Here is a 23,913-nt window from a genome sequence, read left to right as displayed (position 1 = left end):
ACCATTAACCAAGCAATGCAGCCAAAGAGGTGATTCCCTTTGCCAGGTGTATAAGGACCTGTTTGGAACTGTATACCAAATGGATACAGAACAAGCTTGACTTACCACCTTCTTCCTTGCTGCTCTGCAATACATGTGAACTGAGAAAATCTTCCTTATATCTGAATTCATACAACATAAAGGGACAGCACCAGCTCCTCTATACAAAGCGAAGAAAAAACTTTTTCAGCATAACAGGGAGCAGCAATGATAAGGTCTGCAAAGAAATGTCACACTGTTCTTGAGCTCACTTCCTCTTTTGTTACACTTGGGGCAATGTCTATTACATTAAATTATCCAAGTAAGGCACTCACTAGGGAAAAGCAGGCAGTCTTTTGCCATTGAATTCTGAGACTTTTTAAACAAGTCATTATTTCATGTGTTGTCTCTTCAAAGAACCCATTTCACAAGTTAAGAGCATTCCCTGCTTCTATCAGATACTCTGTAGAGATGTAGGCTTCCATTTTTTTTCCAGCTACACTCGAGAAACGTCAAATTAATGCTGCTTGTTGTCAGTGACCTTCCGAGTCCATCCACGCAGAGGGGGTCAATCACCTGTTTTAGGGGGAAAAGTAGTATCTGGAACTGCATGGAAGGAATGTTAGTAAAGCTTAAGTCTGAAAAGGATTTGGTAATCTGAAAACCTGGATCAGATAATGAAAGAGTGATGAGAACATTAACTGCCCCAGTCTGACATTTAGAACTGCCTCTCACATGAATATTCCATGATGAAAAAGTACTTCCCACTGAAAGCAATGTTTTGGCTATTTTTGACATCCATACTGAATGACAGAGAACATCATCCCAGTGGTGCTGCTTTAGGTTCCCAGGACAGCAGAGCTTAGCCTTAGACTCAAGTTTAAAGCAAGCTGGATGCAAGGCACAGCTGAGAATCAAGGACACAACTGTCAGAGGACAGCTGAGGATTGACACAACGCTAAGCTGATCTCAAATGACAATTAACAGCCCAATGGCTCTGTCAGCTGAGAGTGTGAGACCACTGCAGTGGAGCCACGGATGTAAAGAAACCCAAGTACCAAACAGGGAAGGTCAAATGGACTTTATTATAGTTACTAGAATGTACAGGGACATCAGTGCACTGGTTCTTATTTCATTTCTCAGATTCAACACAGGAGCAGTTAGACGCCAGCTCTTTCCTTTGTGCATATTTAGAATGTGTCATGTGGGACGTACTTAAATAATTTTCTGAAAGGTTCTTGAAGAACAATGTAGTCAAAACCAAGCTAAGTGACCTCATAAATTCCCTGATATTTCAAGGAAATGCTATGGGTACCAAAAAGCTTTAATATAAGTGATTACATAGTGCCAATTAGGGTGGTAGGATACAGGAACTGATTTTATTATCACTTTCATAGTTTTTAAAGTCCTTTCCATTAACTGGAAACAGTCCTTGAAAACTTCATTATAACACTATTTTTTTTATTACAAATATTTACATACTATATATTAGTACAATTTTTATTTCCACACTTTAACAATCCCATCCCTTGATGCAGTTACTATAAACCCTTGTGTGGTCTGGAAAGTTGCGATATCTGTGATAATATCATGATGCCCAACTGGGAGAGACTCTGGACCCTTCCGAGGGGTCTCATCAGTGGGCCCCAGCTTTTGCTTGTTCTGAATTTCCTGTATAAAAACAAAGTGAGAAATACTATTTACAGAACGGTTTGCAAAGAGAGATTGTCATCCACATTAGGTTATCAATGTAAGAAGACCGCAAAATCTCTTCCACCCAAAAAACAATCAAACAAAAATGCCCAACCATACAACCCCACTCTTTGACAGTTTTCTCAGGATTACTCCTTGTTTAATTTCTTTCCATTAGACACGGCCCAAGTCTTAATCTGAACTGACATCACAGCTCTTTGATTAGGTAAAAAATGGCGGGGGGGGGGGGGGGTGTTTCTCATATTTATTTCAATGACACTAAGATCTGATATTCCAACGGGGGGAAAATGTTATAGGAACACATATATCTTGGCTTCCCAAAAACTATATAAAAACTGCTTCAATAGCATGAATGTAATTTAGAAGTTTGAGAAGAAACTCTAAAAAGCCCAGTGCATTGGGTAGACACCTAGTGACTTGTTTTAGTCACCTTTGAAGTAGCACTCAATTTGTTGGACTGAAACAAAACATTGTGCTATTCAACAACTAGCAACATTGTCAGTTCCCAAAGTCACTCTGAAGGATGTAACAAAAACTTCATCATGCTGGTACTGTATTATCCTGGTACCAGTTCATCTCACATTGCCTTGCTCAAAAGACATTCCAAATATTGATCAAAGCCAAAAGTGTTAGAAGTCTAAATTTCAATATCCCCAAAGAAAGATAGGACTCTGGCTTCTGCATGTAAGTAGTATTTGGTGGTCCAATTCTGTCAAAAACAAATTATGTTTTTCTTTTATAGTAACTTCTTCCCAACTGCCCAAAAATGCAATGCTGTCACCATCCACAAAAAGTAAGAGCAAGTTATAATTAAAGACATCATACAATGAATATAATCCATAAGGCCATCCAAAGGCAAGCAGAATAGGTGTCTATCAAACAAAGCAAAATACCTGAACCACCTCTGTGCCTTCAATTATCTTCCTGTAGTAGGAAACAGATGGACAATTAGAACTTCCAGCAACAACATACGATCTCTCAGGGTAGGCTAGATCCCAAAACCTAAACATGAAGAAACAAAATCAAGGTGAGGTGTTCAATTTTATCCGCTTAAAACAGCTGCTTAAGAGTGGTCTTGCTCTTATGATGAAAATGAGTGGGCATAAATATGTATATTTATGTAGAAAGCTACCTGCTTTCTACACTTAGTGGAAGGGAGTGATGCAGAGAAATCTACACTCCTATCAAGCTTACATATGAGTTAATTTTTGGGTTTTGTCACGGAGCCCATGAAGAATTTTACAGAAGGATACACAGTGTTTCAGAGTACACATTGTGTTTCAGAGAAGCAGCAAGTTCTGCAGTCCTTTTGCTGAGAACAATTTCCTCAGCTCACTGGTGCTTACTAATGAACACATGTTCACTATTATTGTTTTGGCTTCTTAGAGATTTCTTAGGCAACACTTGGTAAAATTCAGTACACCAGCAGGGGTGGAGGGGGGGTTGACAAACAAGAAAGTTGCTTAGTTTGATTACCTTATTTTCATGTCTGAGCCTGCTGTCAGTAATATGGGATTACCAGAAGCTGGACTACAGTATATTCCGTGGATGCTGTGAGGAGAAGGCTAGCAGGAAAAAGGGATATATAAAAATAACTTATCAACAATAGCTCTCACCATGCTTCAGAAAGGGAATACATTCCTTGCCACATTCATCCACCCAGTTTCCAAATCTTTCTGGCAAATGCCAAGTCACTTTAATGGGCCACATCTTAATATATTAAAGTAAATTGCTCCCTTACACTTTACAGAGCAATGCAACAGAGTTAACCCTCTGTAATCCTTTTTTTTTTTTTTTTTTTAACCTTGGAAATTACATTCTCAATGATGAGAGATTATTTTTAAAAGAATCAGGCAGGCAAATCCTACTGCAAAGCACATGGATGCTTACATTTTTAGGCTATGAAAGCATTATGGGACAGATATACTATCTGAAAGCAGAAACTACAACAGAAAACTATCTTAGATCATGGAGCTTCCTGTGTAAAAATGGGCAGGACTGAAATGAACTCAACCTGCAATCCTTGTAGCATATGCAAACTTAGGTTTAAGTAGATTCCAGATTCCAGATATACATTTACAGAAGCATTTATAGAGATGCATTTATAGAAGCAGCTGTGGTAATTTTTGTCTATGTATTTGTGAACAATATTCCAGATTGCTCCTTTCCTAATTAAGTCCTTGAAGAAGAGCCATTTCATGCTTCAAACTAGCAGTTAAGTGTAGTAGTGGTATTATATTACAGAAAGAATGTGTAAAAGAGCAGATGCTTACAGAAGTATGCATAGCCCCAGGAACAGCAAGTAAAAATAAGTACAAGATGCCACACTATGAATTTTGGCTTTCTAATAATCTTTACAAGTTTGATCAGCTCGCTGGTTTTCTAAGAACATGAATAGGTGTAACGAGTGTTACAAGTACGTTCCATAGACAGTGGAAGGTACCAATGAAGATTCAGGTTACACTGCTGTTTTACAAAGCGGATTTAATTCTGACAAATAGAACAGTTATGGTGCCAAACTGAATTCCAGGGCAAGTTCTATACTCATGCACAGCATGGAGCCTAAGGTTGCTCTAACCCTGGCTACACAACAGAAACTGGAAAAGAAAGAGACCAGACCTGCAGTTCTGAAAGAGGCGGTGCACTGCTGGCCCACAGGGTGAAGCGTCGATCACCAGTTTCCATATCCCACATGGAGACTTCATTGTTGCCTTGAACAGCTACAGGAAAGATAAAGCCAGTGCAAAAAGTACAAAACAGGTTGGTTGGCTCTTGCTGTTTGCTCTACTGACATCTTCAACATAGTGGGTATGACATAGAGACACTCTGTGTTTGCTCCCTGCAGCATTTGTGTTAGTCTTGCTTTAATACTTTGGTTTTACTGCTTGAAAGCAGCTTCACTGTAACTGAAAGTGCCTGATTTGAAAGAGTTTAAAGGAAACCTGATTTAATTCCCAACCCTTTTAAAAATGTATAAAACCTTCAGTTTCCTCCCTAGATAACTTCTCAGCCTTCTTTGAGAAGGATAGATGGCTTGTTCAGCATAATCGTCAGGGACTTTGGAGTATACTCCTGTGCAGGTAAGAAAACAATCCAAAGTTCAGTAGCTACAATGAAGTTCCACACTCATGTGGAGAGGTAAAGAATTCTGTTCAAGGGATTGCTTACAAGCCTGGCAGCAACCTAGCTGGACTAGGCAAGGACTTTTTAATAATAATCCAAAATTATGAACTTTGTAATTAATTTAGTCTTTCACAGGGAGGTAACAAAGTAGAAAGCACAGTGAAACTTGCTTTATTAGTACATTTTTTCAAGAAATTTGTTTTATCTCCCAGTATTGAGTTAATAACTCAAAGTATGAAGTGAAGCCTAAGAAGTAAGCAAAATATGAAACTCAAATTACTCTCATTTTACAGCAACTTGATAAATTTAGTTACTGTAGGATTAGTTTAAGGCACTCGGCCATTTCAGAATGTGTTCCTGACACAAACTTACAAAAGTCTATGACAGTGCCACATGCAGTGAGGATGAAGCAGCTGTAAGCATATCAGATAAGGAATCTTGGAGATTTCCAGAAGTTCTAACCCATGACATAGCTGGCTTAGATTGAAGGGGGAATTGGAATTCAGTCTGTTGTACAGAGCGTGGTGGCAGATTTCCCATCAACTTCGATGTATGTCATGAGTTTGAATTTAATCTTTTGTAACATTTTGTCCTTAAAAAGAGATGGCGTAGACAGCCCACAGGGAGGGCCCCTCATGAGAGTTGCAATGCTCAGAAGATGAGAATTGTAAAGGCTGTCTGCCATTTTGACAATGGCTAAATCCTACTTTTCTTCTTTTCAACTCCCCACCAGTGCTTGAAGCAGAAGCTGAAAGTAAAGCTGCTTTAATCACAACCTCTAGCAAGGTAAGTTTAAGACATCTTTTACCTGCTATAACCCAGGACTGATAGACAGGATGCATAAGCAGGCGTCTGATTCGAGCCTTGGAAGGATGAGAGTGGCTGGAGATGGGTAACTGAAACCTCATGTCCCAGCATGCCATGGTACCATTGCTCGTTCCTGGTGAGAAAAATCTCCCCTTAGTCAGAGGGATAAATATATGAGTTTTTGTCCTTATCTTTGTGCTTGTTCCTAGGGAGATGGCCTTCAGCCTCAAGTACTTAGCTGGCAGAATGCTTCCCGAAAATAGATGAGAAGCTATTTCTCTCCTCTTGTTTGACAAAAGCATATGCTAGTAAAATCAGACCAAGCAAAAGCTTGAGCTGAAGTAATTGTAAGAGAAAACCATAAGGAAAGTGGGGGGCAGGGAAGAGAGAGAAACTAACAAGAAATACAGGCTTACCAATACACAGCCAGCACTGGTGTATGTCCACAGCGAATGAAGTTATGAGGCCTAACTTCAAATCGTGTTTCAGTGTCCAAGCGTTGCTGCTGGATCGCAAATCCCATCCAACCAGAGATCCATTAACTGTTCCATAAGCCAGTACTGACTGGGCTCCTGAATTGAAGTGATGCATATCTACCACACAGCCATCATCCTTCAGATCTAATGATCTGGGTTAAAAGAATAAACTAATTTAGATACAAGTATGACTCCCTCCAAGTTTAAGACTCCTTCCCACAGCTTATGCTGAGCAGCTTTTTCCTCTTTGTGTCACTTCTCAAGGCATCTGCGAGAAACGGCTTTCTGATTTCAGTACAATGGATGCTTATGCTCTCTCAATTCTCTCTGCTGATAGGTCCTGCAAGGCTGTCAGCAGTCCTTTGCAAACATAAACACAGCTCTGTGCCCTGGGTCAGGGCAATCCCAAGCACAAATACAGGCTGGGTTGAGAATACACTGAGAGCAACACTGAGCAGAAAGACTTGGAGGTGTTGGCTGATAAGAAGTTCAGCATGATCCAGCAATGTGTGCTCACAGCCAAAAAAGCCACCCACAACAGGAAACAAAAGTGTGCGTAGCAGATTGTGGGAGGTGATTCTCCCTCTCTGCTCCACACTTGTGAGACTCCACCAGCAGTATTTTGAATACTTTCTGAGGCCTGGACATATCTCTCACTCAAACTGGAAGATTAAGCTGTAGCTTCAGTGACTTCAGTGAATATTCAAACACTGCTCATATGGAAGTAAGAAAGAGCTAAGCCAAGCCCAAAGACCGCCCCCCCCTAAATCCCATTACCCATATCTCTACCACCTTATCACATTAAGAGCCTGGGAGGAAAAAATGCAGGTCTGAGGCCACATCACATGCTGTACCTCTGTAAACATTTATCTAACGACCTCGGAAAGAACCTTCAAAATCACTTTGTAAGTATTAAGATTGTAACAAAGGAACTAGCCAATCCCAGTACATAAATAAAACAACTGAGAACTATTCAGAATGGCTGTTTCAAGCTCAAGTTGCTGTGTTCAGTGACACAGGAAGCACCAATATCCTATAGCTAAGAATGGTCACATCTGCACAGCTGCCTTTCAACTCTTCTTTATGAAGCTGGATAAGAACATGGATTACAGCCTTCCAGAATGGTCTGGGCTCAGTCAGCAGGAAGCCTAGAGCAAATTTAAGGATCTAGCTGAGGAATACACTAACAGCTTGAGCTGTGTGTGTGATGAGATTTAAATGCTTTAAGTACATACCTGCTTTGTATTGGATGAATTTTAGGAGATTTAGGGAGCTTTGAGGCTTCAATACCAAGAAGCTGGATGGCACCATTATCTGAAGCTATAGCTAAGTAATGTGAGCCTTGGCAAAATGTAAGTGTCTTTACATGTCCTCCAATCCGGGAGTATGTCAAAATTGATCTAAACAGTACAGACAGACAGAAATAGGGGGAGAGAAAAAAGAGGTTATTTTTGGTGGCACTTAAAAAAAATTATTTCTCTTAAACACCTACTTAAAACCAATGACTCTTGAGAGAGCTCTGAAAACAACATTTTCTAGCTGTTCCAAAATCAGAAAACAAAAAGCCAGTGTTGGCTTTAAACAGCAACACCAGAATACATTTATATATGCACAAAAATGAAATCAAAAAGATATACAAAAATGAAATCAAAAAGCCTGTAATTATTATGGCTACAAAGCAGTCCCTTTGCATTTTTTCTTTTATTAACTAATTGAAACAGCAATCTATTATTATAGATGCAAGGCAAAAAGAACACCAGTATATCTCCTTATTGATATTTCCAGTACACCCACAAGTGATTTGTATTTTGCTCCCTGCTCTACTTTTGTTTTTCACTCTAAAATTGCAGCCCCAAATACCACAAGTTTTTAAGCTACCTGGTTGTAGTGGTTTTTCCTTCCATTTTTTGGCTGTTCCAGACCTTCACTGTGCCATCATTTGAGCAAGTGGCAAAAATGGAGTGTTCATCAGAAACCCGAATGCGATTCACCGCAGACTTGTGTTCATGAAGGTGAGCTACCAACAACCCTTTGGGACGCCATCCTACAGGGAAAGCAAAACCACAGCCTAATTAGGAACATGCAAGTCCCCCTAGATCCATCCACTAATAGCTATATCAGGATACAGTCATTACAACTGCAAAGCACAGACGGCACAGAAAACAGTGTGAAGGCATTTTAAATATTAAAGGCAAAAGCCTACTTGCTCAATTCTAAATTAGACACTAGGTCATAGATGTTCTGCAGAGTAAACACATTTCCTTAACTAAGAATTCCCTCTTTCCCTCATCTGTTGCACTTTTTCAATGACAGGATGATATCTTCACTCAAATTATACATATATATATATTTTAAATATATATATATTAAATATGTATATGTATATGTATATGTACATGTACATGTATATGTATATGTATAATTTTTTTCTCTAATAACCTCAGTGGCCTGTGATGTACCTGGAGGTGGGGGCTTGCTCTCCCACTCAGCATTCTCCATCATCTGTTTGGCAAGTCTCTCTGCGTTACACTGCTCTCTCTTCTGCTGGATCAGCTGCTGCAGCTCAGTTTTGCAGGTGGTGATGCGCAGCTGGTGAGCAGATGGGGACATTGTGCTGCTCAGGGCCTGCAGGGTCGGTTTCCTGGGCTGGACAACTGCTCCATCAGATGCCTGTAAGAAATCAGACCTTAAAAATATACACCTTTTATATATATATATATATATATATATATATATATATATATATATATATATATATATATATATATATATATATATATATATATATATATATATATTCTACACACAGATAAATGCCCCCCATAAGATTTCTGGATCACACACAGTGAATAAAAATGGAAAGTCTTTTTTATTGAATCACTTAGCAATGAATTAGCATTAAAAAAAATTAATGCTTGCATGAAGACAATTAAAAGTAGTGAAAATTATTATCTATATAAAAGATTACCATTCTTTTATTCTACCTTGTTTGCCTACTCTGTTCTGTATTCTATCTAAAGAAACTGTAATGTGCTGTGCACACCTATTAATGTGATTATTGCAGAGGCAGTTATTGCTCTCAAGACTGACAGAATTAAAGGTTAGCTCTCAAATTAATTTACATCGGGCTTTAAAAGTCAAAGTGTGAAGTGTTTCCCTTGTAGTTCAGGGTAGACACACTCATTTAAAGCTAGCAGAAGTTAATCTCCAACTAGAAGCCAAACAAAAAAGTGTGCAGTGTCAAGCGATGCCTCCATGGCCTGCAGAGCTCCCAGCCTAACCTTCTCTAGCCAGTACTAAGTATTACAGGTACAGGATGTAACTTACTTCAGTGGTCTCTCAGTTCCTATTTTAAAAATAAGAACTTGAATGTCAGCAACTCTGCTGGAGAGTACACCAACAGCATGGCCAGTGTCAAAAAGCCTCCAAACAAAACAAGAACATCACAGCCCTATAATCCCACTTGACTTTAAAACAATTAAATAATTTCAGTTTCAGGTGAGAACATAGTATTTTTCAGGTATACCTGTGGAGAGGATGACAAAGTGGCACAAATGCCAGCTGAGGACTCTGAACGAAGTGGTTTCGCAGCTTGGATGGCTTCAGGATCAGCAGTTTGCCCATGTCCTTTGGATATTGGCTGGGAGATGTTTGTTGGTTCCAGGGACCCAAACATGCTTTTCCATTCTTCATTTACATTTGAATCTTGCTTTACATGCTTTCTAGCTATATGTAGTTTGGAGGGAGGGAGGGAAGGAGGAGGTGGGAAGAGAAGAAAAAAAAAAACAAAAAAACACCCCCCAACATTACCATGACAGCATTCACACAGTAATTGTCATTACTTTGAGACGACATGGAAGTGTAATGTTTACATGCCAGATTGTAATTTATGTACAGAGAAAACCCTACTGCTGTGTTGTGGAGATCAGCTGACAGGCATTTATGAAGGAAACCAAACAAAGCACATGTGTGTTCACATCTTCTTGATCCTATAGCTGACTCATGTAATAAATCACTTCACTAGAGGGAAAGCTTACAGCTAGAAGGCTGCAGGATTAAACTCCATCATATGATAATTTTTTCTTATAGAATCATGGAAGGTTTTGGGTCATTTAGTCCAACCACCCTGCAATTAGGGACATCAAGAATGAATTTGTAACAGCACAGTACACAAATCATTGTTAGTATCAAATACAATCAGTTTTCCATCATAATTGCAACATCAGCTGTAGATTCAAGTATCTTATCACTTTAAATAGGAAATTTATTTATTTTCAGCATTCCTTTAGAGTTACTTAGAACTGAAAAATATAGGGAGAAAAAGAAAAACATGGGACAAATTAAATTTCAACAAAGTTGGTGAAGAAAAGTTAAAGGCATAAAGACTTTAAGGGTAACAGTTTTGGGTGAAACAAAGTCAACACTTGAACTTGCTGTTTAAGTATAGACTTCATCTACACTAAGTTTTAAATCATGTTGACTCCTGATCCAAGGATGCAAAAAAATTTAAAAATCCTATATGTCTATACTTTCCTTTACAATTATATCCAAAGCACCCTAATTCTGGAAATAAGTTGATAATAGCTATAGGCTTTACAGATATTTCTGTGTTTTTATATGTAAAAACACAGAATCTACCGGTGATGTAATAGAAGAGGGAATTACAACCTTGAGAGACTAAAGAGGAAGCTCAAACTGTCTGGTAAAGAAGAATTTTGAGGATACAGAGAACTGGAATAGTTAGCAGCAAGTGAATTTCACATCTGAACAAGGAAATGTAAGAGGTTTTTTTGAGCTGAAAGAAGAGGAGGTAAGAAAAAAAGTAAAATGGGAGTGGATGAGAAGCTGAAGAACCCTAGGGTGAAAAAGCATATACTTGGGTGAGCAACAATTGGCAACCCCTCAATGCCAGCCTGAGGAGTTTTCAGTTTTCTTCAGGCTACCTCAAGAAAACACCCAGGATTTTCACAGTTAGAGCTTAGCCCTTGTTGAGAGGAAACAGAGCAGATATGTAGCCTTCAACATTTACACTGTTGCCATGAATCACTAGAGTTCTGTTTGTCACAACTAGCTGAACAATTGCGCATGCAGTCAAAATAATTTAAAGTATTCTCAGGGGAAAAAATAACCCAAATTTTTCAATGATCAGAGAACATTTCACCACCTCACATTTCAAATAGAAGCAGTAATTTTCCTATTGCAAACTCAGTGAGGACAGTGATAGTCATACAGGCTGATTTACTGAGAACACCCTGAAAGGAAGGCTATACTTCAACTATATAGATCACAAAATATACTAACCACGTTTGTCATCAGAATCCTGCTTTGTTTTAACGAGATCCACTTGTCTCCCAGTTATTCCCAGAGCTGACAAGTCAATCACCCCTTTATGACTGCTGTCATGCAGGTGGCTCTGATCCACAATATTGGCTTTAGCTTTATTAGATTTTAACATAAAGTCCTTTAGTGCTAACAGTTTGTCTTCTTCCTCCTCGGTCATCCCCTACAGAGTAAAAGAAAAGGTAATATTAATCTCTTTTAACAATAACATGCATCAAGGCATGAAGACTTAAGAAGTAGTAAAATTAATGACCGGCTCAGAAGTGCACAAGAGCACACCCCCGGAATTCAAAGCATCGCTCATACAAAATATAAGGTAAGCTACTGCAGTGTAAGAATATCTTTCCTCCTAAGGAATGGGGCAAGAAAAAGTGAAAGGGCAGAACCGAATTTAATGCTGGATCACTATCTGGTGCAATCTGCTTAGCTGCCACCTAGACCATGCTTACAGCCCACAAGCCTTAGCGGGGAAGAACCCCACACAGCTACAGTCCTTCCTCTCCCAGTTCTCACTACTTTGGGTGGGTGATTCTTTATGTTCCCCTCTTCACACATAAGCTGCAAGACATTTTGGCACACATCCAGTACTTTGACACATACTCCTTTATCCAGCACCATGCACTTAATCCAGCAATGCTCTATAATGCTGCCACATCACGGATGCATCAGAAGTTTAAGACCTACAGCCATTTTTTAAAGACTTAGGTGGTATTTGTATGTCTCTATATCTGGCAGATCTTTTAAAAATCTTTAAGTTCTAAACAACTTGTCCCACAAGCATGTTCTGAAATCAATGAAGTTAATGGCTTGGAGGATCAGAACCTCAGACTGGGAGTCCCTCACAGCAGCAACTGCAAGGTCAGGTGTCACCGAGACACACAAAGCAATCACAGGCGGACAAGAGATTTTCGCAGAGGTCCTTCTGATCCAGCTCCCAGCTGAGAGAGAGTGGAGAGAAGAGAGGCCCTTTGTTTATTTTTTACCTTTTATACATTTGTGGGTCTAGCAGAAGATTGGCTTTTTGGGGTTTCCACCCCTCAGCCTCAGTGGCCAGACCAATTGTCAGTTACAATTGTTTTCAGGTTAGAAATATGCAAACAAAGGACAGAGAATGAAAAACAAAGGATTTGTTTATGTTACATCTGCGGGAAAGGTAGAAAACTACTCTTAATATTGTACAATAACGAAAAGATCTGACTCCATTTAAGAAAATCAAAAGGCTCAGAAAAACCAGGGTAACAGTCAGGGTTTGTGGAGGTGTACAGAGCCCGAGAGTCTCAAGCCTGACTTCTAAATTACAAATAAAACCCAATTACTTGTGAAAGAAGCTTCTTCAGCAGCTGTGCAATGGCAGGGTCCTCTGGCGGGGGGCACTCAGAGAGAGCTCCAGTTCTCTTCTTTTGACGCAACTGAAGGTGTCGGAAGAGGCTTGTGATGTCCTTTGATCTTAAGACATAATCAAATATGGAACGGCTGACAGGCTCCTTAAGTACACTTAACAGGACTATTTCTTTGTCTACCTGCAATTCAAAACAGACCAGTCAACATGAGGATATCCATGTAACTTGCACAAATTATCTAGGTTCAACTTGTCTCCTTTCTTGAAAATAAGATCTGTGTTTGCCATGTTGGACTTCCTTCATTCTCTTTCCCTCTTTCCTATGAAGTGCTTCTCTTAGCTTGCTGTCTACATGAAAAACAACTTCAAAATGAGTCCAGAGTGAGGAGTTAATATTACAATCCAATTAAATGTTACCCACTACTTGCTTGCTAAATATAGTGTTGCATAGCAAAGAAAAGATTTTATATCCTAAGATGAAGAAGAAATCATTTATATACTAATATGGCACAGAAAGTGAACAAGACAAATTTATCAAATAATGCCTAAAACACAACACAAGAACATGTAAACAAGGAAAAATAGTATAGTGAAATTCCCATCTGCAAGGTTTACAACAAAACGTTAAACACAGGATGCATTTCTCAATGTACGTACTGCAATTATTTATCTACTAAAACACCTGAGAGGTGCAGTCTACAGGTCCTGAAGTTGTATGCAAAGATGCCTATATGATCACACTGCCAGCTTCATGCAGGTCATTCCTGAACATACACTGATAGTAAATGACTTCATTCATTCTTGCTGAGCATCGTGCCCTGACCCTTGGCAAAGCACTGAAACACAGGAGTGCTGCTGATGAAATCACAAGCACGGTCATCACTACTTAACACACCGGTCTTGTAGAAGAAAGCACAAAACGTAAACCCACTTGTTTCACAGCCAGCTTCTCATGCCTTTTAGACTCGTATAAACTAGCAAAATATTGCAAGAGTTTGACTAAAACAAGGCAGAAAAGGCTTTAAAGAAAAACATACCTGTTGATTTTAGGCTTTGTAAAATGTTTTGCGTTTTGCAACAAATTTGAGATACCAGTCTTTAAAGCATGGAAAGCAATGGCCATTCTGTGAATCCACCAGCAAAGATCAAAAATCCATAATTGCTGTAATCTTAATTGAAAAAAAAGTATATATGGTCCTTATAGCCAGGACCATGGCCAAGACAAACTTAAGAATCATGGCTAGTCCAGACATATTCCCATTAATATTACTGGAAGTATTACCTGTATTATTGGTTGTGTGATAAAAGGATGGAGGTATGGCATTAGCTTGCAGTAGACATCAGCAATATTCAAATACTGTGCCACCACAGTGATAAATCCAACTGCACCATAACATATCCAAAGATTAGGGTGACACAGGAATGGTGCTGAAAAAAACATAGGCTGTTAAAATATATCATTCATATAGGAGAAAGATCATCCTGCATATGGCTGTGATGTAATTTCCTTCTAATAGAATTTTTCCCAAACTGAACCTTCCCTCCTCCAGAGCACCAAGGTTAAAAGATTCATATGGAGGAAATTATTTCATGGATTACACTGTACTCACACTACTCAATTTCCTTGCTCTTTCAAAAAGGCATATTTTCCTTATTTGTTCATTTCAATCCCTAATTGTCAACTACAGATTTCCAATGGAGACTAATCCAAAAATAAATCTCAACCACATTCTAACAATTACAGTGAAGCCTAAAACTGGTGATTTATTTTTTCCTTTTTAAGTAAATATTTTATTCTTTCCTGCTTTCCCTCTCTTCCTTGAAGAGTCACTACTTATATTCTAAGACTATGAGACTCAGAAATCCCCCTAATTATGTGGGCTTTAAGAAGCTGTTGTCAAGGCACGGTATCTAGTCATGAGACAGAATCACAGATCATCTGCCCCAAATTCTCAGTGCATTTGAAAAACTATAACATTAAGAAGAAGACTACATCTTAAAAGATAATTTGGTATTTTTTTTTATAAATAGCTGTTAAATCTTGGGCACATTTAAATTAAATTGATAAGCCTGATCAGAAAGGAGAGACCAACTCTGCAACCAAAGGTGTACTGAGTTAATGCGTTTTGATGGTGTTAGAATAAGAAAGGATCACAATTGTCTGAATTCTCTCATCTCCAAAGGCTAATATGTAAGTGTTTGCAAGTTATGTGCCTGATGGACTACCAGAAGCAACCAGGATTTTTTCTTTACAGCAGGTTGTCATATAGACCAGGGAAAGACCTTAAGGCAGAAAGTTTTTGGAGTGAGTGTTTTTTGCTGCTGTCCTATATAAAATCCAAGAAGATGCTTCCAGTTTGTTCCACCAAAACTATTATTTTAGAGTCCTGAGCACTAACATGGTTCAATTAGCAGTAGGTCCTTACCACAGTTTTGTGTAGATTCTAAAACAGGACAAGTTTCTATTCTGGACAGCTAAGCTGACAGTGTAGCTTTATGTCGTACTGAGATTTCTTTTCTTTACCAAGAAAACAGGGTATTCTCCAGTATTCCAACTTACCGATATCACAAGCAAACTCATAAATATGGGGCTTTTGCAAGAGCCCCAGCTGGCACATACAAGTAAGAGCATTGAGGGCTTTATAAATGACAAATTCTTCAGCATCACTGAGACCTTGCTGAAGCAGAGGTTTGAGTATTGACGAGCTTTGCCAGCCAACATAAGCAGCAACACCTGAAACATAAAAATAGTGCAAAAAAATCCAAAACAAATTGATAAACACCACAAAACTCTATGTCTTCTTACCAGAATTGAGAGTAAACATAAAATAATTTTATCACTTCTAATCTAATAAGATAATAATCAATATACTTGTTCATGTCTTAATGCTGGACTTTGCAACCCTTTGCTAAAAGGAAGGGAGGAAGCAGAAACAGCACAAGTAAGAGAAATCCCCTCAGTGCAACTGCTACAGAAAGGCATCTGCACACAACCACAGGCAGCAGTGCCTGCACTTACTTAAATACCAGTTAGAGAGCTCAGTTTTAAAGATGCCTGAAGTAAAATAAAAACAACTTTAGAACTTAATCTGAATTCTTCTGTGGGTGTTGTGAATGGATACTGGGAGAGGTGTTAAAAATACAGGTTACATGTCTTCACTTTTAATTGCCTCACATGTCTCTCTATGTCTTTTGCCAGAAGTCAGGACACTCTGACCTGTACTTTGGCTGCTCCATTGCTCCTTCTAAACAATTTCTGGTAAGTTATCAATATCACCTCTTGGCAGTTTGCCAGTACAGCATTTTGTGGGTTCCAGTCACAATGGAATGTGTAGCTACCCTAATGGCCCCGCTGAAAGTTTGATCGTGATTGTTTTTCCTGCCATGCACCTGAAACACCATTTTTGCTCTCAGGAACTGCAGTTGGGAAAGTTTTCTTGACCCACAAATCCTGAGCACTGACTCTCAGCGATGGTCATGTGGATTTCCAACACACATGGACCATTAGATACACTTAACAGCTGGTGTCATATTGGTAAGATTTTTAAAACTGTTATGAAGTATTCTGAAGAGACAGGAATCTTTAGGTGAGATTTTAAGAGACTAAGAAAACTTTTCCAGTTATAACTTTAGCATATACCTATGTCTAGTTTTCATCATATGAAGAGATCTACTGAAGTGAAGGGGACCATGTGCACAGGTGAAGTGATGCATCTACTATAGAGCATACAGAAATCCAAGTAACCACTTGCCAAAATTTGGCTTTTCAAGTTAGTGGCTGTAGCAGAGACTCAAAGAAAAAGAAAAAAAGCATTTAAATTCCAAATTTTTAATTAACCTATCCTAGACTTAAATGCCTCAGTCTCCTTTGTATTAAATATTTGGACTAAAAGACGAAAACATTTATATCTACATTGTTTCATCTTCATTTCCTAAAGAAACATTGCCACCCAACAATTCAGAAAACTTTTTTCTTATAAATTCTAGAAATCTTTATAAGAAAGGACTTTTATATGACTTATTTTTTCATATCCCGGAAACTGTTAATTTATTTACTTTTTTTTCTTTCCACTCTGTTTGGCTGAAACCAAACACTTACCAACAATGCTGTCAAAGAAAGCTCCTCGAAGATGCCAGTCATTCTTGTCATTTAAGAAAGTGATCATATGAGACAGAAGAACATCATTGGCTTTTTGACGTCCAAAAAAGACACACAGACGTGTTATTCCATTTTCCATCAATGTTTGTTTCACAATATTTTCTGGGTCACTTAGCAAAGTCACAACTTTCTGCTGAACCATTTCGTGCAAGGCTTGCAGCTCTGCAAGGAACAACAGGATGAACATTTTGGCTGAGGAGAAACAGAGTGTGCATGTGTACCACCTGCTGCTAAAGGAGTTACAGTGCCAGGTCATCCTGAACAACGCTTCACTTGGTAAAATTGGCAACGCAACAGAACCTCAACAGCTCCAGCAAGGGCTTACCAAAGACTTCAGGCTAAGCATGAGGTGATGACAAATCCAAAGAGCAGAGAAATGAGAGACATTTTTACCCAATTTATTCTAAACGTGTTGCAACTTCCACTAAGATGATTCCACTCATTTTATACATACAGGTGATATGCAGATGTGAGGAAGTATCAGAATGAGTCAGCAGCAACATTACCACAGGAAACAAAATGCTTTGAGACATTTTTGGTATGTTTATTTGACTGTGAATTTTAAAATTTCTGAACTGACAACAGATCAAGAATATATTTTTAGTTAGGTAGATAGATTCACTTCATTAAGCATACAGAGAAGAATATAAGAACACTTAAAAAAGTGAATGCTTCCAGTTTCATTAAATTTCTGCAGTTAACAATACTGATGAAAAATTTGAAGATGACCTTGCCTATGTCTTCTACTTCATGACACAATTAAAAAAAAAACAATTAAATGGAAATAATAGATTGCTAATGCAATGCATATTATTGAAAACTACAAGTCAGGATCTCAAACAAGCAACATAAAAAATTCAGCTACTGCTGCACCAGTTTCGAGGGGTGATTATCATTTGCCTGCAGGCAAAAGTCCAGCTAATTTGCTTTCTATCATGACTCTGTCTATCAGTCACACAAAATATCCTCCTCCTGGGTTCAAATTTCTCATGTTTGGTTTCTAAAAGGCTGAAAAGAACAGAACTACTCAAGCTTCTTTCTTCCTTATATTATTTCCTTCATCTCCAAACTATCTCAAGGGATAAGAGACAGCATTTCTTAGAAACACAGCCCATACGATGTAGCTTCCTCTCTCACTCCTCAGCAATTCTGGATACCCCATGCCTTACGTGAAGGACTTTGAAGAGGATCTTTCATATTTGGTTTTAGTAGATTCATTGCTGTTTTATTTTAAAGTATCATCCTGCAACTAGTTAAGAGATAATTGTCTTTTCCCCAAAATGGAATATGTGCAGGATGTTTACCAGCTCTGATTAGATACAGATTGATCTATTTAGCCCAGAAGAGAAATGACTCTTTTTAACCACAAACTCTTCCCAGCTAGGAAGACTTGCCCAGCATTATTCTGGGAATTTATGCAACACTAAATGGCACTGCAAATGACACACAGGTCAGTTATTACCACGTGTCTTTCTGAAGGGAAAGGAAAAAACCCCACATCATTAGGATTTTAACTCATTCTCTGCGCTAGTTATAATACAAAGTTACAGTAATGTTACTGCCAACTGGCATCCACACATTTAGTTTTGCCAGACAAGAACTGGGAGGCACAGGGACAGAAAAGGAAGAATGACTGAAAAATACAGCTCAGTGACTACGCTAGAATTTGACAGGTTTTCCAAAGCTAATGCTGCTTCCCACTCTGCACTCCAGAAGCAGTATTTGGACACAGGCGTGTTTTTGCAGCTGACTTGTTTATGAGACAAGCTGGAAGTGAAGCTGGATATGCAACCAGGCAGCCAGCATCACAGTCAAATACCTTGAGGACCTCTGGAGAAGAAAAATATGCTAATTTATATACTATTTTTTGTCCCTCGCAACGTTCAGAGCAGAGGTGCCTGTCTCTGCATGAAGCTGTAACACTCACACTTTGATACTGGTCAAGCAAAACATCCTTCCCATTTAATAGCAAGGTTAAGATTTGAGAGATGAGTTAGATCAGTGCTACCCAGAAGCTTTGGCCCATATTTGCTATTACAAGCAGGCAAAAAGTGACATTACCTGTGTCATAGTTATCACTAGGGTGAGATGTTTCATCCATTTCTTCACCATTTGGTTCATTTTCCATATTCAGATTTTTCAGCTGTACTAACTCCAGAAATCTCAGAGCTGTTTCTGCCAATAATGCTATGTTTTCTGCAAAGGGAAACTTTTTGGTTAAAAATTGTTCTACTTTGCCAATTTACATCAGTCTGATGATCCCCCTGAAGAAAGCCATCAACAGCACCAGCCACAATAGGCAAACAGGACATAAATTACACAGGATGCTCTGGTCAACCCACTTCTGTTGACTCCCAGCAAAGCTACCAAGTACATCAAATCACACAGTATTTTTGTCATGTAAACAAGTGGGAAAAAATCCTAATGATATTAGGTGTAACAAAAGCTAATTTAATTCTTCTTGAACTAGCCCTAAATGACACTTAATCTCAGGTTTTCTCAGCGACTAAATAACTTGACAGAATGTAAAGGCCAAATATCCGGAATTAACTAACATTGCCACATAGCAGACTGCAACAAAATAGCACCAACCCACCACACCAGGACATGTATCCTAGGGAATAACAACTTGTTTCCCTGGAATCCACTTATAGAACATTTGTCAGGGTATCCCTCCAGACGATTTGGCACAGTTCCATTTGGAAGCTGCTGAAGCAATTCAGGCTGCATTATATGGGTCAGGCCACTGCTGGCACAGGAACAGTAACATCAAGGCAGAAGTCCCACTTAAGCAGCCGTTCTGAGTGTCATCCAAAACAACAGCAACATGCCAATGGAGCCTGACCACAGCCCAGACCAAATCCTCTTAAGTCACCAGTCTGACTACTTCCAAAACTGTACTACAGTAACAGAAGTTACCTCGGTTAGATTACCTTTAAATACATCAATGTATTTGAAATTTAAATTGATCATGGTGACCACACGCAATTGTTTCTATTTATTAGGTATACAACCTCTTCAATAAGCAGTTTTATCAATTTACTTAGTAAACAGAAGAAGAATATAACCTGAAACATTTTCAACTGAAAACTTCATTTATAACTAAAGAAACCCCAAACTAAAACAACACACCAGAAAATGTGCTAGTTATAGCAAATAAGGGTACGTAGTAAATAGCGAACATGGGCATGACTACAAAGCTCACACATCTGAATAACACCTAAAGGAAACATTTGTTACGCTATAAGCCAGTCTATTACAGAGCAAATGATCTAATTTCAGCCCCTGCATATCAAATTTCATTTTGCTGGAAAACAGCTCTGCAGCCCAGCAACACACCGATGGTTTAAGTTAGTTTCATATTTTTTCAGTTCCATCAGGCCATTTTAGGGAAACAATCATCCGGGCTAATGAAATGTAAGTACAGGTGCCACTACCAGCAGTCACTTCTGAGACTTCTGGCGAGTTTTACTGACAGAAACAGTTAAGAGAATACAGAAAAGCTCAAGATTTGGACTTTTGACTGGATGTCCTCTTACCAGCATATGCAAGTCTGACGATGGTGGCTTCATCCTGGGCCAAGTGTGCAATGCCTGGCAGAATGTACTCAGGGTAAATGTTAATATCATTGCGTGGCACCTCTTTGACGAGAGCAAGAACCTTAGTTAGTGTCCTCACAGATTCTGCCCTCACCCTGGGCACAGAGTCGTTGCTGAAATGTAACAGATAAGGAGTAATACGATCCAGAAGAATCTCTACACTTAATCTCGGTGCTAAATGAAGAATCAGCTCCAAAGCAGCAAGTTTTGAATCACAGTACTTGAGAGTCTGTAAACAGGAAGTTATCACAGACACTAGAATAACCAGCCCATTCTCTTTTGTCTCTCCCTCGGCCTTCTCTGTGCGATCATGCCCACAGAGATTGTGGATGATGTTGTCCAGATCTTTACGTATGACCAATACACGCTCATCTGCTGACACAAACGTTTCCTTGGCAAACTGGGCCATGTAAGGCTGAAGGAAAGTGTAAAATATTTCAGGAAATGCATTGTTACGTTGCTGTTTCAAATAATCTTCAGCTGCTAAACGTTTATCTGGCTCTCGGTGGATCATCTGAGTGACCTTGAGAAAGGCAGAAGTAGGAGGGAGTGGGAGAGAAAGATCAAAGGTTTAGACATTTGTGATACAAAAACATCAAAACCCAAACCCAAACAATAAGCAATCTGTCACTGAAGTGCGTGAAATAAACTGCAAACAGAACACACAGATGGTTCTAATTCTGTAGTCCATCCTTACCAGTTCTCTGATACTGCGGTCTTCAATTTTGTTTAGGACTTGATCAGGGGAAAAGAGGCCATTTCTGTAAGCCAAAAGCTGAGATAAATCAAACAAGGGTACACCTTCTGTGAAGAGCTCTGCTATTACACAACCTGAGACAGAAAGAAAAAAATAAGTCAAATATGTCAGAGGACTATAAACAGTTATCTTAACTTTGTTTTGTATACACAGACAAGAAAAAACCCTAAACAAGTCTTTGCTCAATTAAAAACAAGGCAAATGAGTTGCCAAATTAATTTGCAGGAAGGAGATAACATCTCAAGCTCCAAAACCTGGCTTTTATACTTGATCCCTGAAATATGTTCCAGGTAATTTATTTCAAGCATGTCAACAGCAGAGGAGTTTGCAATTAGAAAACATGACGCAGTGACTTCAGCCACCTGCCAGCTGAAAAACTCATCACTAGAAAAGGAACCCACATCACTGTCATGTGGAAGAGTGTGATAAGTCAGCATGGATCGGGTAGTAGGTCAAAATTAAGCAGCTCTTTTACGGAAAGTGAAGAAATAACTTCTGCTCCCACATCTGATGCTGGGAGACAGCATATATTAACTCACACATGATTGCCAAAAACAGATCCCCAGTGTTGTGTACATGACACAAGTCTCTCTGCAAAGAACCTGCTCCTGCAGTTTGCTCCCAATAGTCTGCTTTATCAGTGGAGCGTCCTGGAAGTTTGGCCATAAGAGCAACTTGTAAAATGAAGTAACCATTTCCTTGAAATTTATATTTTCAATCACTTTAAGGGGAGAAAAAACACATACAAAAAAAGGACTAAACTCATGACTTTCAAGACAACCCAAGACTCAAGGCAGTCTCCCGCAGTCAAACTCCAACAAGTATTTGTGAGTGCGACCACAACAGGACTTTGCTCCCACTTCGTGCCTGTGGAAAATAAAATGAGAAGGGCTTTCTAGAGCCACTATCGCCAAATTACCCTGAAAGCTGTGTCAGTCACCCCAGAACTGGATCACTGACTGGTTTCTCCTCTCAGGTCCCATGAGGCACATGCTTCTCTGCCAATAGAAGATGATGGACTGTGCCTTGAAGAGCTGCCTCTTTCCTAGAGCACAGTTGAACCATAACAGAATAGTTTGTGATTCCTCTCCTCAGATTATAGTGATGCACTTAAATTATGTAGCCTACTATGTTGTCTTTGTATTTTTCTGTGAATGAAAAAGGTTTGGGTCTTTATGCTTAAAATACACAAGTTTTTAACATGCTGTTCTCCAAGCCCGCTGTAAAAAAAGAAAAGGAATCAAAAAAACCCCAGTTAAGCTCTTCTGCACTGCATTAGTCAGAAACAACACCTAATAGCTCCAAGTACCTGCAGAAAAGATATCCATTGCACGTTTTAACTCCCCTCTTGTTCGTTGATTGCTATTTGCCAAGTCTACCAAAGGAGTGGAAGGGTCCCGCATGTTTTCCAGCTCTGTGGCAAACATGCTGCCGTCGACAAAGCGCTCGGGAGCGATGTAGCACGTTCTCCTCCGGGATGTGTCAAAGAAATAATTGAAGTCAGCAGGATTGTCTTCAGGAAGGTAAGTTGGTTTAAAACTGGCAAAGTCAGTTAGAAGGACCCAGTTCCAGCTGGTTACCATGATGTTCTCTGTTTTGATATCACCATGGCGGACTCCAGATTTGTGCGCTTGGTCCACCGCAGTGAGGATCTGGAAAGCGATCCACCTTTTCTCAATGTTGTTCAGGAACGGCCTGGTACTAATTCGGTCATAAAGGTTGTCCCGTACGTACTGTCTGAAAAGCATGGCGGCCTTCTCGGACAGGGTGGCTTTCTGGAAGGGGAGGCAGTTCTGTGCCGAGTGTAACCTTATCTTCAGCTCCTCCAGCTCCTGCTTGTAGCTCGTCAGGGGTAAGGTGGGATCCTGAATGGCAAACACCTTCACGACCACCAGCCCCTCCCGGTGCTTGGCTCGGGCCACCTTGAAGAAGCGAGTGCTGCCCAGGCTCTTGTCGTACTCGAAGTCGTGGATGTCCGAGAAGTAGCTGTCCACCGAGAGGATCTGCGAGGGGGCGATGCCAGCCAGCTGGTTCCCCATGGCGGCACCTCCTCCGGCCGAGGGCACCGCGCCGGGGCCGTCCCGCGTCTGCCTGCGGACAAACACAGCGCGGATCTCACGCAGCCCCGGGTCCGCCCCGCCGCCCGGGCCCGCGGGCCGCGCTCCCCGCCCCGAGCGGGCCCGGCCGCCGCCGCTGCCCGGCCCCGGCCGCCCGGGCCGGCCCCAGGGGCGCGGGTCCCCCCGCAGCACTCACCGGCCCAGGCGGAGCCGGGACCCCCGGCCCCGGAGGCGGCGAGAGGGAGCGAGGCGGGACTCGGGGCGGCGGAACCGGCACCGCCGGGCGGGCGGGGAAGAGGCGGCGCCGTGAGCTCACATCCTGCGCCCGGCCCGCCGGCACCCGGGCTGAACCCGAGAGTCCGCGGTGCTGCCTGCGCCGTGACACCGGTCCGGCTCTTCTCGCCGCTTGGCCTCCTGATGAACTTTTTATTTTCCCTCTCCGGCTCCGTTTCCTGGAAGGGTTTCTTTTTGGTTTTTTTGCTCTGCAATGGGAAGAGGTTAGGGCGGCAGCGTATAGGCGATGTG

The 23,913-nt window shown here is 40.2% G+C and overlaps 1 protein-coding gene across 2 annotated transcripts; it reads right to left on the bottom strand.

The window, feature by feature from the left end:
- Positions 1 to 1,084: 1,084 nt before the first annotated feature.
- PIK3R4 (phosphoinositide-3-kinase regulatory subunit 4) lies at positions 1,085 to 23,647 on the bottom strand. Of its 2 annotated transcripts, none has more exons than XM_040065989.2 (20): positions 23,585 to 23,647; positions 22,641 to 23,422; positions 21,272 to 21,405; positions 20,515 to 21,097; positions 19,037 to 19,171; positions 16,916 to 17,137; positions 15,377 to 15,550; positions 14,099 to 14,244; positions 12,794 to 12,997; positions 11,439 to 11,640; positions 9,664 to 9,863; positions 8,597 to 8,807; positions 8,016 to 8,181; positions 7,373 to 7,537; positions 6,078 to 6,289; positions 5,663 to 5,794; positions 4,351 to 4,451; positions 3,208 to 3,296; positions 2,625 to 2,733; positions 1,085 to 1,689 (listed from the first exon to the last, which is right to left on the bottom strand). In XM_040065989.2, the coding sequence occupies exons 2-20, from the start codon at positions 23,368 to 23,370 to the stop codon at positions 1,519 to 1,521; spliced, it is 4,086 nt and encodes a 1,361-aa protein (XP_039921923.1). In that variant the 5' UTR covers positions 23,371 to 23,422; positions 23,585 to 23,647; the 3' UTR covers positions 1,085 to 1,518. The 2 variants fall into 2 exon arrangements, with proteins under 2 accessions (XP_039921923.1, XP_039921931.1); XM_040065997.2 differs by having other exon boundaries at positions 22,641 to 23,418; positions 23,585 to 23,601.
- Between the last annotated feature and the right edge of the window lie 266 nt (positions 23,648 to 23,913).

Source organism: Hirundo rustica, chromosome 1, assembly GCF_015227805.2.
Source record: "Hirundo rustica isolate bHirRus1 chromosome 1, bHirRus1.pri.v3, whole genome shotgun sequence".
Lineage (NCBI taxonomy): Eukaryota > Metazoa > Chordata > Aves > Passeriformes > Hirundinidae > Hirundo > Hirundo rustica.
This window is presented reverse-complemented; position numbering and strand designations above follow the sequence as displayed.